Source organism: Cucumis melo, chromosome 1, assembly GCF_025177605.1.
Source record: "Cucumis melo cultivar AY chromosome 1, USDA_Cmelo_AY_1.0, whole genome shotgun sequence".
NCBI classification, from domain to species: domain Eukaryota; kingdom Viridiplantae; phylum Streptophyta; class Magnoliopsida; order Cucurbitales; family Cucurbitaceae; genus Cucumis; species Cucumis melo.
In genome coordinates this window covers 8,807,841-8,824,923 of record NC_066857.1, presented here as the reverse complement: position 1 = coordinate 8,824,923, position 17,083 = coordinate 8,807,841, and the positions used below count along the sequence as shown (strand labels likewise).

At 37.7% G+C, this 17,083-nt stretch overlaps 1 protein-coding gene across 1 annotated transcript; it reads right to left on the bottom strand.

Moving 5' to 3' along the window:
• Positions 1-3,201: 3,201 nt before the first annotated feature.
• Positions 3,202-14,418, bottom strand: LOC103500407 (anaphase-promoting complex subunit 11). The gene is made up of 4 exons (XM_051086337.1): positions 14,179-14,418; positions 4,182-6,153; positions 3,975-4,093; positions 3,202-3,717 (listed from the first exon to the last, which is right to left on the bottom strand). The coding sequence occupies exons 2-4, from the start codon at positions 4,199-4,201 to the stop codon at positions 3,602-3,604; spliced, it is 255 nt and encodes an 84-aa protein (XP_050942294.1). The 5' UTR covers positions 4,202-6,153; positions 14,179-14,418; the 3' UTR covers positions 3,202-3,601.
• Positions 14,419-17,083: the final 2,665 nt, after the last annotated feature.

Here is a 17,083-nt window from a genome sequence, read left to right as displayed (position 1 = left end):
GCTCTCAAATTGAATGTTCAGTAATGCCCACAATGAACCAAGCATAGAGCTTTAATATATAGCCACTCTATCAAATTTTTGAGATCTTTTTTAAAAGATATAGATAAAAGATTCCTATTTATGAGGAAGATATTTTATCTTTTAAAACAAATCTTTTTAACCTCTTTATTAAATAATCCTTAAATAATAAAAAGAATCTCATATTCCTATTTGTGAGGAATATCTTTTATCTTTCAAAACAAATATCTTTTTAACCTCTTTTTTAAATAATCTTTAAATAATAAAAAAGAATGTCATTAATTTTTTTTTTTTGACAAAAGTCTCAACAAACTCTGCCTTACAAAAATATAGTAAATCTCACATGATGTTTATTCAAACAACACGTAACAATACACACTTGTAAAATATCAATGTTTAAATTGATACAATTATTAGTTCTTATTAACGAAATCCACTCAATATTAGCACCTTTAGCATTTAGGTTAAAAGATTCTAATATTGACTTTGAGTAAATTTATACCCTAACCGTTCAATCACCTCCGGTTGTGGAGAATATAAAGTAGATTTAAGTTCAGCGAATGTAACAAGCAACTTTTTGTGCATCTTTATAAGATTGGTTTCATTACATTGACTATCCAATATCTTATGGTGTGTATCAAATGATAAGGTTTTGTATAAATTCAGTGTACACCAAAGTTCCTCTTACTATTTAAGGAATGTTTCCCATATGTTCTTCTTAGTATATTTTGCTTTCATTTTATATGTTTCAACCTAATGTGGAACAATTGTTACCAAATTGCCTTTCTTATTTGGACTTTCTTTGAACTTATAAGATCAACTTTCAATAGCCTCAATTGAAAATTTGTAGCTATTATGAGAGATTTTTTGTAGTAATAATTAATGTTTTTAACTTATAGATTTTGACTTTTTATCAATCTCTTAGGCCATTTTGAAAAAAGAAAATATCAAAAATAAGTTCTTTCTTACATTTCATTTTGTTTGAGTGTTTGTGGGTTAAATTATTCTAAGAGTAGTTTAGTTATATACTTTCAATAAATATTAAAAGATTGGTAAAAGAAATTTTATAAAGATCTTGTATCCGGAGCTTAGTTCAACTAACATCTGCATGTACCTAAGAAATAGAAGTCTCGAGTTCAGTAGCATTTATTTCACAAATTTAGTCTTTTCTACTAGCATGAATATTATTACTATTATAATTTAATCAATTAAAATTAACTTAACTCTAAATTACTAAATTTAAAATTTATTAAACATGAGGTCTTGAAAAGTGAAAAGATATGGACTAAAATGAAATAAAACTTCTAATTCTCAATTATTAATATCTTTAAGTCAATTCAACTCTAAGAATTGGGTTAGACAAAGACTTCCTTAAAATCAAATATTTTAGATAGAAAAAATTTCTCATCCAAAATTCGAACACCTCATAAGATATAGATAAATTATATATCGCAACATGGGTTGCAAAATTCAAGGAACACCCTCGCTAACTTTGAACTGAAAGCATTAAGGCCAAATTCAATGAATCCTAAAACTTGACTCTTGAACAACGTCAAGCTTCTAAATAGCCTTCCAAACAAAACTCTAATACAATATAGTAAAATGAGTAAATCACTCATACTTATATCACTAAAAGAAAGATAGAAAAAGAGAAAAAAAGATAAAAATTGAAAATTGAAAATTATTAAAATTACACTAAAATTATTAAAATAAAATTTACTTAATAATTTGATGTTTGAACTGTTGATGTTCACAATAACTTTTTAGTTTGCTAACTAAACCTTGTAAATAGACTTCAAAGTGCTGTCATATAGGTGTTAGAATCCAATTCACCCATACATCGGTTTTGAGCTTGCAATGGCCAACAATTCCTTTTAAAGGGGCTTGAGCATATTTAGATCCCTTGGTTGTTACTTTTCTTTCAAAAAAGAAAAAAAAAAGGAAAAAGAAAAGATCCTTCAGCCAAAATTTGTTTTTCATATCAATGATTAAAAGTTGCATTCTTGAGGAAAACCATTACTTCATATGTTCTAGGATTCTGAGATATCTGCTCCTTTTTAGACACAACACTTAAAATGTTTTTAAATAAAATAGTGGAATGAGAACTTTTTATGGTTATCAACAATTAATGTTAGACTCATTTAGGCAAAATCATTTCATTCATAGAAAAGAGCCCATAACTAATCTCAAGGGTAAACTGTAGCTTAATTCATTCAAAGAAAATTTAATTCTTTTTAACAAGCAAAAAAAAAAGAAAAAGAAAATTAGGTTCAGTCCTAAAATCATAACCTAAAACCAATAACACTCACAAAAAGAATCCATTTACATTGTTGGGAAACGTTATCCAATAACTGCTGTAAGCAGGTAACGGTGGAGAAATGAGAGGAAAACCAAGGTTTGGTGCATTACTGATCAAGACTAAAATCTTAAACCTTCTTTCCCAATAGGCTACCAAAGCATAGATATCAACACGCAACATGGCAACACGCCATTTTTAAAAAAAGGATACACACATTAAGGACAAATTAATTTTTTACTAAAAAAAGTTAAGTATATGCCATATATAAACATATTACATAACAAGGATTCCAATTAAAAACAGCAAAATAACAAGTTTAGAACCATAAAATTTAAAATTAAAAAAAAAAAAAAATGTTAACTCTCTTAGACGCGTTCACATGACCGACGAGAGAAATGGGCAGCAATAGCGACCAGTGAAAGAGTGGTTAGGGTAGAGAGGGTTGGTGGCCTGGTGGAGAGAATTGAAAAAGAGAGGGTGGAGTATGTGAAGTTTTTTAAAAAATAAGCCTAATAATTATTGTCATTGGGCCGAACTAATGGGCCATTTCCATGGGCTTTTTTTCTCCAATCGGGTCATGGCCGTGTTTTGGCCATGTCGAAGCCATTTCGACGACATGTCGGGACATGTCGGTGTCGGAAACATGTTTGACAACGACACTTGCGCATTTTAGGAATGCCAATGCTTCTTAGCCCATAGGCAATGAGGAGAGCTGACACGATCTCTTTAACAACATACAAAAAGGTCAACTTCCAACCGTTTCAAAGAGGTACAAGGTGTGGGTGTGGTTACAAAAGATTTTGACTACCATCGCCTGTAGGCTGTAGAAAGTATCGTATAAAAAGTAACATCGATGAGCATATAAAGTAAACACACACTTGCACTTGAGAAAAACTCTACTTAAAAAGAACTATAAATATGAATTCTACAAATGCAAACCATTTCCACAATTCCAACTCTCTAACAGCCAATGACAGATAGAAAACAAAAAATTAATGGTTATTTCACATGTCATCTAATCCTAATAGGATCAAACTTCAACCCTGCTCGTTCGTCTTGTAAGGTCCTATCCAAGCATACAAAGAAGGTGGGACTCGATAAGACTTGAGAAACACAAACTCGGCTTCAATTCCCGATCATATTATATAATACACTGAAGAAATGTAACCTTAAAATAGCTCAAAGAGCTACCTCGTTAGCTAAGGCCCACTGTCTCACAGCAACACCTAACTAGGGACCGAATGTCCAAATAGTCGGTGAGTCACAAGTAATACAATTGCGATATCACCCCTTGAATTGCCATTCTCTGCGGCACATGGGGCAATGAGCCTGAGAAGTCTGTGAATTCACCCATTTTAGGATGCAATGAAGATGGAAAGCATGGTTGCATGCACCCCAAACTGCATTTAAAGAAAAACAAAATAAAGGGGTCATTACCATCATGTTCAAGGAAAAATAAATGACCAAGGAATTTACAAAAGCACGGTGCAACCTTCAATTAGTAGTTAAGTAGAGTACCAATTCGATGGTTTTTCGAGCTCTCTTAATATGTGTTTGTGTGTGTATAATCTTAAACAACACGAATCAACTATGAGTTGCAATGATTGATAGTAGAAGAAAAGGTTTGAGGATATGAAGACAATGCAAGTTGACTCACTCAATGGGCAATCATCTCCAGGGAGCTTGCAATCAGGGCAACAACCATCAAAGGCCATCCTACAAATTCCACATGTTTCATCTTGGGCATTCCAAGTCCATGATGCAACAGCATGCCACCTATATTTTACGGAAGGGAGGATAACAATATAGTTAATTATACTCAGCCAAGGGTAGGAACTATAAGGAAAAAAATGTGGGAACATACTCTTTTTGAACCCCGAACATATGTTTATGGAGGGCATCTAAGTCAAGGAAAATCTAATTGCAGATATAGTAGATTAAAATTTTGAAAGAAATCCTTTCTAATGTATTGATGCAGATGAATATTATGCAACAGCCAACAAAGCTATCATACTGACAGGTACAGAATTCAAATGTTATTATACTTGATAGAAAATGACAAGAAAAAGGAGATACAAAAAGGCACATGACAAGAAATCAAGCCAAACACATCAATGAGAAAAGATATTTAAAGTACAAAAGGGAGGTACCAGAAAAGAACACAATGTAAGAAACTTCAAGTGACTAATCGACCTAATTTTATAAAGTGGAAAATTTTTCGTTGGACGATTTTGTGGGTTTTAACCCAAGCATCCCACAAAACACTCAAGACTACACTTCCGAATAAACTTTCCCTTGCCCCAAAAGAGGCGGCCCAAAAGGACCTCAACAATGGCATGAGTTGTTGGACATGGATAACCAATTCAAGCTTAATTGTGAGAAAAGGAAAGAGCAAAAGTTCGAGTAGTTCAACAGGGTAGAAAGAGATGATGAAAAACCTCTGAATTCCTACCTTAAAGCAGGGAAATATAAGGAAAGAGCGTCATTCCATAAAAGCTAATATTATTGCTACTGCCAATCTTGAAACCAAAGAAAACTGTAAGAGAGACTTGCATGTAACACAAAGTTTTCAAGGGCTATTTCTTCAAAGTTTGCCATGGCAATTTGTGGAGCACAGATGAAAATCAGGTACGTGTGTAGACTCTTTTGGGGTAATCTGGATCCATTTGATCTATATTGGCCTCTTTGAGTTTGGCAAGGCCAAGCCGACCACCATTTTTGGCATTAGAAATTTCGTTCTAATAAAATACGATTAATACCATCATCAAATCCTTTGGTAGCCAAAAGGACATTCCTCATTCTACATTGAAACGTTGAAGCAACTTTGCTAGGCAACTGAAAGATGGAAATGAAATCAACGGTGAAGCTAGACAAGACGAATTGAATAAAAGTTCGTCAATCCCTCTTAGAAATAAAGTGCATATAGATGAGCTGTTTTTATCTATTCAATCACATAGAGAATTTTTATATACATACATATAAGATCTTCTAGAGATTCTTTCTATCATTGAGTTCCAAAGATAAGGAACAGGATTATCTCCAAGGGGCGTTTCAACATAACCAAGTCAGAGGCTTTCCACCAAATAAGTTCGAAAATTTATAAGCATATGAAGTTGCAAATTTGAGCTTAATAGAACCAATGGTTGACATCCCATTTTCTATCTCCTCAAATTCCATCCAAATGTTCTTATTTGGTTGACATTTATTGGCTCTAATTAAGAAGTATATAACCCAAATTTTCATCGACATCAACATGAGGGAGCAAAGCTCTCTAATATAATTTGAATCAATTCTTGGATCTCTCATGGTCTCGGGTCAAATCCATTTGTAGCTTTAAAGAAATTCTCACAGATAAAAATGCTATTAATTTGTTTTTGGTGCAAAGAGTTGCTGGAAGATTACAGTTCTTTGGGTTTAAGCATTGTAGGCCTTGTTTTTGGTACTTTGGTTTGAAAGGTCTTGTTGTCCTTTTCAAGGTAGCTCCTCACTAGTAGCTTTTTATTCATCTGGGGTCAACTCATCCCAACTCGATTACATCATTTTATTGGCTCCTCTATTTAAGTTTTACGTCTTATTTCACATGCTTAATATTTCCTCTATTAGTGTTATAGTTGCTTGTTTATATATCTGTTGCACTTCTAGTTTTTTGTTTTCTTGCACTCCTTTAAGATTTATATAACTTGAGCATTATTCTCTTTTTTTTTTCATCAATGCAAAGTTTGAGGGAAAAAATGTGACCCCATATAGCAATAAATATTTAGAGAATGTACAGGCTTAGATATATAAAGGATACGCAAAACTTTTACTTTCATCTCCACCCCCACGCAAACCAACACCTATCATCAACAAAGGTATCCATTAATTTCCAATAGCACACATGAAATAAAATCATTCACAAAACTTTAATTGAGGAAGTCCATTGAGAAAGTGGAGGAGTAACTAACCGTGTTTTCCAAAGAAAAGTTTACTGATGTTACTCATAAATGTAAAACTCAAAATTGGTTAAAATGGTAAATCCAAAGATTTTAAAATAAAGAAATAAAAACAACTTTAAGGAATAAATACGAATAAGAGTTTTGTTTTTGGGATCCCACATTTTTCTATAGAAACAACTTTCATTGAGAAAAAATGGAAGAATACAAGAGCATACAAAAAAACCAAGCTCGCAAAAAACCCCAATGCATAAAGGGTTTACAACTAAGTAAGATGTTGCCTAGGGAATAATTACAAAAAAAATCTTCAAAACTTAAGCCTAAAGAGAAACATGAAACCTCGCCAAAGCCTAAAGCTCACTAGGGTTCCTCTCCACTCTCAAAACACTCTATTGTTCTGCAAGGCCTCGAATTGTACACACTTATAAACGAAAGGATAAAAATGGAAAGGTGGGGGAAAATATCGGTTGTGGAGGGGGAAGTTAGTTAGCTGATGGGAATCACTGAAATGTAGTTCGTTGAGGTGGGAGGAACCATGAGAAATGACTGGGTTAAGAGAAGTTCTGCTGAAGGATAGCAATTATCAAGAATTAGTGTCAAGCATAGCATGAGGAAGAGAATTTCCAGCCTTCAAGAAAGAGTTGGTTCGTTTCTTCTTCTTAATAACCTAATAACCTATTACATTTGTGAATAAATAGAGAACAAATTACCAATAAAGGAAAAATACAAATATGGAAAATATTAAATAAGAATAAACCCAATAAACCCTAATTTCCTATAGCACTTTTCATCTCCCACGACACAAAAACAAAATGGGAAAAGGAGGGGAGTTGACATTTCGGTTCATGCCTTTGACCCCTTTCACCACCCAATCACGAGGATGAAGACCATGTTGCTAGGCCCCCTATCTTATTTACGTATAATAGGAGGAATAAGAAGAAACATGAAACCAATGAGGGGGAAACAGGTGGCAGGGAAGGTCGTGGCCATGAAACCAATACCGAGGAGACACGTGGGGGATGGGAAGAAAGCAAGGAGGATGGGGACCAGGAAGGGGGACCCACAGTTAGTTAATAGAGGGTAATAAAAAGGGGACAGCAGGCACAGGGAAGGGCAGAAAATGTTTTAGAGGAAAAGGGGGCAGTGGTAGCCATCTCCTGAGAGGGGAGGGTGCAGAACCAGGTTTTATCATTCCGTTTATGTCTATATAGTCTGTTGGTCGATGTGAATGTTATTTTAGAGAGTCTGAGTATTATTCTGTTTTGTGTTTTGTTATTCAGCTTTGTTGCTCGTTAAGTTTTCCTTGTGATAGTCCCATATTGTGAGATTAAGTTTGTTCATTGTGTTTTTTGGGCTGTAATCAGTTTTTGAAAGGAAATATATCAATCGAAAGTTGAAGAGTCTTAACAGATTGGTATCAGAGCATCATACCTGGGCAAATCGTAACAATGACGAAAGCAGCGGAGGAACGGTTGGAAACAGTGGAGCTGGAGATGAAAAGGTTGCCGATGATTGAAGAGAACATAGCATTGTTGGCCAAAAATATTGCGGAGATGAACTCGCAAATCGACAAACAAGCACAGCAGCAGCAGGTGATATTGAAGTATATTGAAGGAATCATTAAGGACGATACACCGGGAAGAAAGATAGAAGAAGGATCCACCAGCAAGGTTACCATGGCTGAAGCATCCTCCCCAGCGACTGTTGAAGAACCAAAGTTGGAAGCAAAAACAGCGGAAGAACGAACGCTTGATCGAAGTAAGTTTAAGAAAGTGGAGATGCCAGTTTTCGATGGAACAGACCCCGACTCGTGGCTGTTCAGAGCAGATCGCTACTTCAAGATACATAACTTGTCGGATTCGGAGAAACTCACAGTGGCAGTGATCAGCTTCAATGGGCCAGCGTTGGACTGGTACCGGTCACAAGAAGAGCGGAAAGCATTTGCCGAATGGGATGACTTGAAACAGAAAATGTTAGTAAGGTTCCGAGCAACCAGGGAAGGAACGTTGGTGGGCCGATTCTTAACGATCAAACAGAGACCACCGTCGAGGAATACCGGAACCGTTTCGACAAGCTACTAGCACCGGTGGCTTCCTTGCCCACGGTGGTGTTAGAGGAAACATTTATGAATGGGCTAAACCCGTGGTTGAAGTCGGAAGTGGAAACCCTGGAGCCCAATGGGCTGGCCCAAATGATGAAGTTGGCATTAAAGATAGAAAACAGGGAGCTGGTCCGAAAGGAATGTGGGCTGATTAGTGCCTACGACGTTAAATCCGACCATAAAAGTCAACAGACTAAGAACACCGGTTCAACAGCCACGAAGGAGGGATTGACCGGGGGAAGTTGGCCAATGAGAACAATAACTCTGAGAGAGGTAGCCACGGGAGATAACCGTCGGGAAGGACCCACGAAACGACTGTCAGATGCAGAGTTCCAAGCCCGGAGGGAAAAGGGATTATGTTTTCGTTGTGGGGAGAAGTATTTTGCAGGACACCGATGCAAGTCAAAGGAACATAAAGAACTCCAAATGCTGGTAGTTAGAGAAGGAGAGGAGGAGCTGGAGATAGTGGAAGAGGAGTTCTTTGATGCCGAAGCTGAGATGAAACAAGTAGAAGTCCAGAATGTGGAGAACCTGAACATTGAACTGTCTCTCAACTCAGTGGTGGGACTGACCAACCCAGGGACCATGAAGGTAAAAGGAAGGGTGGGAGAAGAAGAGGTGGTAATCCTAATCGACTGTGGGGCTACCCACAACTTCATCGTGGAAAAATTGGTGACCAAACTGGGATTGACGCTGCAGGAGACATCGAACTATGGGGTGATCCTAGGGTCTGGAACGGCAGTTAAGGGGAAGGGAGTGTGCCGAGATGTCGAAGTACAATTGGAAGGCTGGAAGGTGAAGGATAGCTTCCTACCACTGCAGTTGGGAGGGGTTGACATGATCTCAAGTATGCAGTGGCTCCATTCTCTGGGGGTGACGGAAGTCGACTGGAAAAAGCTGATGCTCACCTTCCATCACCAGGGAAGGAAGGTTGTGATAAAAGGGGATCTGAGCCTCACCAAAACACGGGTGAGTTTGAAGAACTTGATGAAATCCTGGGGAGCAGACGATCAGGGATTCCTTGTAGAATGTCGAACCATAGAATGTGGACTGTTAGAAGAACATGAACAAGACAGAGGGCAGGGGAGGGAGGATGAAGAAGCAATAGCGACCCTGTTAAAGCAGTTTGCTAGCATGTTCGAATGGCCCACAGCACTCCCATCACAGCGCAGTATTGATCATCACATCTACCTGAAGAGTGGAACGGACCCCGTGAATGTCAGGCCATACCGATATGCGCACCATCAGAAGGAAGAGATGGAGCGATTGGTAGACGAAATGCTTTCCTCAGGGATCATACGACCGAGCAAAAGCCCTTATTCCAGCCCGGTGCTGTTGGTAAGGAAGAAAGACGGGAGTTGGAGGTTTTGTGTAGACTATCGAGCATCGAATAACGTGACGATCCCAGACAAGTTCCCAATACCGGTGATAGGAGAATTGTTCGACGAATTGAAGGGAGCTAGTGTATTTTCCAAAATAGATCTCAAAGTCGGATACCATCAGATTAGGATGTGCCCCGAGGACATCGAAAAGACCGCGTTCAGAACTCATGAAGGGCACTACGAATTCTTAGTGATGCCGTTCGGATTAACGAATGCTCCATCGACCTTTCAGGCACTGATGACTCAGGTGTTTAAGCCATACTTGAGACGGTTTGTGTTGGTATTCTTCGATGATATTTTGGTCTACAGCCAAGGGATAGACGAGCACATCCAGCACTTAGAGGTGGTCTTAGGACTGCTGAAAGAAAAGGAGTTATATGCGAATTTGGAGAAGTGTAGTTTTGCAAAGCCTCGGATCAGTTATTTGGGGCATTTCATTTCGGAACAGGGCATTGAAGCAGATCCGGAAAAGATAAGAGCGGTTAGTGAATGGCCAACTCCGACCAATGTGAGGGAAGTTCGGGGATTCCTTGTGCTGACCGGCTACTACCGGCGCTTTGTCAAAGACTATGGAGCAATAGCAGCGCCACTCACCCAACTGTTGAAGAAAGGGGCGTACAAGTGGGATGCTGAAACTGAGACTGCTTTTGATAAGTTGAAGAAGGCCATGATGACTCTACCGGTACTTGCCATGCCCGACTTCAATCTGCCCTTCGAAATCGAATCAGATGCTTCAGGATTTGGGGTTGGGGCGGTGTTGACGCCCGTAGCTTATTTCTGTAAAACACTAAGTATGCGAGACAGAGCGCGGCCGGTGTATGAAAGAGAGTTGATTGCCGTAGTCTATGCAGTACAAAGATGGCGGCTGTACTTGCTAGGAAGGAAGTTCGCGGTGAAGACAGACCAAAGGTCGCTGAAGTTTCTGTTGGAACAACGTGTTGTGCACCTCAGTATCAAAGATGGGTCGCGAAGCTGTTGGGATATTCGTTCGAAGTAACCTACCAGCCAGGACTGGAGAATAAAGCCGCTGACGCCCTGTCCCGAATTTCACCAGCCGTACAGTTGAATCAGATCACAGCCCCCACAATGATAGATGTGGATATCATCAAGGAAGAAACAAGGCAGGACCCGCGCTGCAAGAAATCATTAGATTGATCGAAGAGCAAGGGATGGAGATACCCCATTACACTCTGCACCAGGGGGTGTTGAAGTTTAAAGGACGGCTGGTGATTCCAAGCAACTCCACTCTGCTACCTACAATATTACACACCTACCATGATTCAGTGTTCGGGGGGCACTCGGGATTTTTAAGAACGTATAAGCGGTTGACTGGGGAGCTCTACTGGAAGGGCATGAAGAAGGACATTATGAGGTATTGTGAAGAGTGCGCGATATGCCAGCGAAATAAGTCTTCAACATTGTCACCGGCAAGGCTACTGATGCCATTGAAAATTTCCGACGCAATATGGAGTGACATCTCCATGGACTTCATTGAAGGGTTGCCAAAATCCAAGGGGTGGGATGTGATACTTGTGGTGGTGGATAGACTGAGTAAATATGGTCATTTCCTGCTTTTGAAGCATCCTTTCACAGCCAAGACAGTGGCATAAACTTTTGTCAGGGAAGTGATCCGACTTCATGGGTATCCGAGATCGATAGTGTCTGATAGGGACAAGGTTTTCCTAAGTCATTTCTGGAAAGAACTATTCCGTTTAGCAGGCACTAAGCTGAACCGAAGCTCCTCCTATCATCCACAATCAGATGGTCAGACCGAGGTGGTGAACAAGAGTGTTGAGACATATTTGAGGTGTTTTTGTGGGGAAAGACCGCACGAATGGAGTCAGTGGACACATTGGGCAGAATACTGGTACAATACTACCTATCACAGTTCGATTGGCATCACCCCTTTCCAAACTGTCTATGGAGGCCTACCCCCTCCACTGGTGTACTATGGAGACATGGAGACACCAAATTCGACACTCGACCAGCAGTTGAAAGACAGAGATATCGCACTAGGGGCGTTGAAGGAACACATGAAAATAGCTCAAGAAAGGATGAAGAAATAGGCTGACACCAAGAGAAGGGAAGTTGAATTCCAAGAAGGGGATTTGGTGTTCCTCAAATTACGACCTTACCGGCAGACATCACTTAGAAAGAAAAGGAATGAAAAGCTGTCAGCAAAGTACTTCGGGCCTTATCGGATCTTAGAAAGAATCGGAGAAGTAGCATACAAACTCGAACTTCCTGCGGATGCTGCTATCCACCCCGTGTTCCATGTGTCACAGCTGAAGAAAGCTGTTAGGAGAGGCGAAACGGTGCAACCATTGAATCCATACATGAATGAAAACCATGAATGGATCACGCAGCCCGAAGAAGTCTACAGCTATCGAAAGAATCCAGCAACTAATGATTGGGAAGCATTGATCAGCTGGAAGGGACTGCCGCCACACGAGGCAACATGGGAGAATTGCGCTGACATGAAGTACCAGTTCCCGGAGTTCCACCTTGAGGACAAGGTGGATTTGGAAGAGGAGAGTGATGCTAGGCCCCCTATCTTATTTACGTATAATAGGAGGAATAAGAAGAAACATGAAACCAATGAGGGGGAAACAGGTGGCAGGGAAGGTCGTGGCCATGAAACCAATACCGAGGAGACACGTGGGGGATGGGAAGAAAGCAAGGAGGATGGGGACCAAGAAGGGGGACCCACAGTTAGTTAGTAGTGGGTAATAAAAAGGGGACAGCAGGCACAGGGAAGGGCAGAAAATGTTTTAGAGGAAAAGGGGGCAGTGGTAGCCATCTCCTGAGAGGGGAGGGTGCAGAACCAGGTTTTATCATTCCGTTTATGTCTATATAGTCTGCTGGTCGATGTGAATGTTATTTTAGAGAGTCTGAGTATTATTCTGTTTTGTGTTTTGTTATTCAGCTTTGTTGCTCGTTAAGCTTTCCTTGTGATAGTCCCATATTGTGGGATTAAGTTTGTTCATTGTGTTTTTTGGGCTGTAATCAGTTTTTGAAAGGAAATATATCAATCGAAAGTTGAAGAGTCTTAACACATGTCTGCTCACAATAATTCTATGCCACAAGGATTTGGGCTCAAGAGCAAAACGCCAAAACCATTTAGCCAACAGGGCTTTGTTGGGTAACCTTAAATTTTCAAACTCTAACACTCCCAATTCACAAGTTTTCCCACAACTTCCCAGCTAACCAGATGAGACCCTTTCCCTTCCTCAACCACTTCCAAGAGGAAGTCTCTCATGAGCTTCTTAATGCTTTTGTGAACCAAAAAAGACGTGCAAAAAAGGAAAAGTAATAAATGGGAATACCATTCAGCAATCAGCACTGATTTGATTAGACTTAACGTCCCAGCTTCAGAAAAGAATTTTTTCTTCCTTGAAGCTAACCTCTTCCTTATTTTATCCATGGGGGGCATCCCAAAAAGAGAGCACTCATATTACCTCCTCCCAAGGGGAGGTCGAGATGGGAAGAGGGAAAAGACCCAACTTTGCAACCAAACAGAGCCACCCATCTAATAAGCTTTTCTTGCTCACGATTTCTTTATGCCAAAAATATGACACTCCTATTAGTTTTAAGCCTGACATCGCCTCAAAGAATCCCAGAATGTAACTAAGGATAAAAAAGGAGTCCTCTTTATCAAAGCAGAAGAACATCATATCATCAGCAAATTCCAGATGCGATATAACCACCACCTTAGAACCCAACTTAAAGGGCACAAAAGAATGCTCCCTTCCACCTCTCTATAAACTAGGAAGCACGAACATCCACACGCAACATGTGACATGACACGACGAGTTAGAGACACATTACAATTTTTTATTTTTTTAAAATAATATATGTGATACTAGTTGAGATAAATTACTCATATATGTTAAAACATAACAATACTTCTTAAAAACGTAAATAAAGTGTACATTACTTGTCTGAGTTCATTAAAAAGTTCCAAACTATAATACAAATGCAAAATCCAAAACAAAATGTAAAAACATGGATGATCGACTACTATTGGTAGATGTAGACGAGGAGGAAGCTGCCTTCTAGCATAAAAAATAGAACGAATTCATTAAAAAAATGTCCTCAAAACAAAAACATTAAGATACACCTTTCCAAAGAACACATCAAATCTGATTAAACCATACCAAAAAATCCAGATAATATTCCACAAACTCACACCATATGTGTACAAATTACACATTAAATAAATACAAAAATTCACGTTTTTTTTTTAAATGCAACCAAAAACCGAAGGCCTAAACCATGTTTCATATAAATTTTAATATCTCCGTTGGGACTACATATTAATATGAAGTAATGAATAAAAAAAGCATATATATAAATATAATACATATATTTCTGTCAAACCAGTTGAAACATTCCTCAAACATTGATACACAAAAAAAGAAAAGAAAAAAAAAAGAACGGAAAAACCTTTAAACCGAGACAGCAAGTAACCAAAACGGAGGCAAGAGCGGCTAGTCAGCTCGGAGTTGCAGTATCGGGCGTCTTCTGATCGTAGAGGGTGAGTGGCGGTCGCCGGCTTCGTCTGATTGGAGGGGAGGGGCCGAACGTTGAAGATTGGAGAGGACTGGAGCAAGGTTTGATTTTAACGAAAGGAGCTAAAAGTGGTGTGTTTTATTTCTTTAAAATATTTTTTAACGATATTAAAAGCTTCTGTAAACCCAATTTTATAAATTGCAAATATGGAAACTTTTTTAATTAATTTATTTAATTTTGTTATGTTAAATATTTTTAAAATGACAAAAATATCCCATCGAATTTTCCTTTTTCTTTCCAATATCCCATCGTTCTTTTTCCGTTTCCATATTTTTCTTTTCGAATTTCCAGTCTTTCGATTCCAAATTTTCCAATTTTCGGTCTCCTTCCTCATTCGATTTCACAATCTCCTTCTTCCTTCGCGATTTTCAGTCTCCTTCTTCCTTCCTTTGCGATTTCCTTGTACGGATTCCTTCTCCTGTGTTCTACGTTGATCTCAGCATCATCCTCTTTTTTCTCGTTTATGATTTCATGTTCTTGTAAGATTTTTATTTTGATCTACTCTTTGTTTACAATTTCTGTGTACTACGTTGATCTCCGTCAGTTTTCTTGTCTGATTTTGGTTTTGATTGCTTAATCATTTTTTCCTGTTGAGGCTTTTTTTCAATCTTGAGAGGGATTTTTTCAATCTCATTTCTTTCTATTCAATTTTTTTCTTCTATACATTTTAGTCATTTTTTCACTGTGGTTTGATTAAACTTTCAATAGTTGTTTTCCACACTGGTCAATGGAGATGTTATATAGGTTACTAAACTATTGGTGTTTTAGTAGAAGAACCGATGGATTTTCAGTCTTTTGTTAAGTTGATACAAAATGAACTTCAACTTAATTCACCTGCTGAACTTTCAGTTTTATTGAGTTTGGATAGGTTCGATTCTTGAAGATAAAGATATATCTTGGTTTTCTCGTATGTGGTTAATAATGATAAAGATAAAGATATTCTCTAATTGTCTACTGTGTGAATACACTTATCAATTGCGAATCTGATTTTGGAGGTAAATTAAAAGTTTTTAAAGATTTCCATGTTGATAATATGTCTTTCGCATTCTCTTTGAGGAAGAAAGACTTGTTTGGTAATAAGGAAATTTTGTTGAAGTCTAGCTGTTACGAATAATTTTGAATTTAGAACTATAAAGTCAAATTCAAAATCCAGAATGTAGTCAAGACGGTTGTCAATGGTTTCTTAGGACATCATTTTATAAACGCACTGAATTGTAGTGAATTGTAGATGATTCGTTAGCATATTAGTGAGCATAATTACTCTATGATGGTTCGATTTTCTAGTTTTAGATATAGCGACAATCATTCCACACATTCCACACCAAAGGATATTGTACATCACATGTGAATGAATTATAGGGTAAGTGTTAGTCATTATAAAGCTTAGAAGGCGAAGGAATCCATTATGAAGTTGTTTATGTCAATAATTCTTATGACTTGATTCCTAAATTCTTTTTATGAAGTTGAAAGAAATGAATCCAGATTTATTATTTTCATTTACATTATTATTTAATTGATGAAATTTATAGTAATCTATTAGTAATAATTTTTTTTTATTGTTTTTTGTAGGGACGTTTAATGAATATGAAGTATATTCAAATGATCATTTTAAATATTGATTCATGGCTATGGGGCCATCAATTGAAGTGTAAATTTGTTGGAACATTATTATTGACTGTATCAACAATGGATGGTAATAGTAAACTTTTTCCTCTTGCTTTTACTAAAGTAGATTCAGAAAGTGATGCCTTGTGGATGTGGTTTTTAGAGAAGTTAAAAGTTTGTTTTAGAGCTCAAAAAGGATTACTGCTTGTTTCTGAATGGCTTATAAGCATTGCAAAATCTTATTTAAATGTGTTTCCATCGACTGAATATTGTATTTGTATTGAACATTTTAAACAATTTGAAGCTTTCGTTCAAAGATTCTATGAGACAAACTTTTTAGCCGGTGTGCAAAATCTTATACAATAGATGATTTTGAATTGAATATGAGATGAATGGAATATACCCATCTATTAGAGAATGTCTTAAGAATGCTAGTTTTGAGAGATGGCTCGTACATACTATAAGCAAAGAAGATATCAAATGATGACAATAAATATTTCTGAGTCTTTGAATTCAGAGTTGATCAATTAAAGAGAGCTAGCTATCCATTAGAGACAAGTTATAACTAAAATCACCCGACGAAAACATGTTTAGTATGCACTCAAGTTTTCCTACTATGATACTTAGACATGCTTTGAAAGAGATAAAATGTGTCTTAGACTTGGTTTCGCCTATTGTGGATCGAGGAGGATTCCTCCTCTTTTCTAAGCCCTCAGTCAAACTCGATGCTATGTTAATAACGCTAAGAACTAGGTAGTGACTTGTTTTGCTTAGGCCAAAGTGAAAGATTCCTACATAAGGGCTCATGTCACCTTAACATCGGGTAACCCTAACTAATCACGTAAGAACACACAACCATCCCTGCTGTACTCTCATTTTTTTTAGCTTTTCTTATGCACAATGCATCTATTTTTTATTTTTATTTTTTGTTTGTTTTATTTTTATTTTTAATTTTTTGCTCAAGGATACCTCATATATTGCTTAGCATTTGGCTAGCCTCTCTTTTATTCCTTTGGAATGCAACAATAAATGGTAGCTAGGCCTTGCTAGAATTGGTGGGCTATCCTTGTCTAGGGTTCTTGACTTAGTTCTAGTTTGATTATTATCTTCGAAGTGACAACAAGTTTTGTTAACGCCTACCCTTTACAAAAGACTTATAGCTTTGTTATGTCTA

Bases quoted from the DNA above. Each gene is read 5' to 3' on its own strand.
- LOC103500407 (XM_051086337.1), bottom strand. From the start codon at position 4,201: ATGTTCGGGGTTCAAAAAGA. The intron at 4,094-4,181 runs GTATGTTCCCAC...CGTAAAATATAG, and splicing joins ATGTTCGGGGTTCAAAAAGA to GTGGCATGCTGTTGCATCAT. The intron at 3,718-3,974 runs GTGAGTCAACTT...CTTTAAATGCAG, and splicing joins TGGAGATGATTGCCCATTGA to TTTGGGGTGCATGCAACCAT.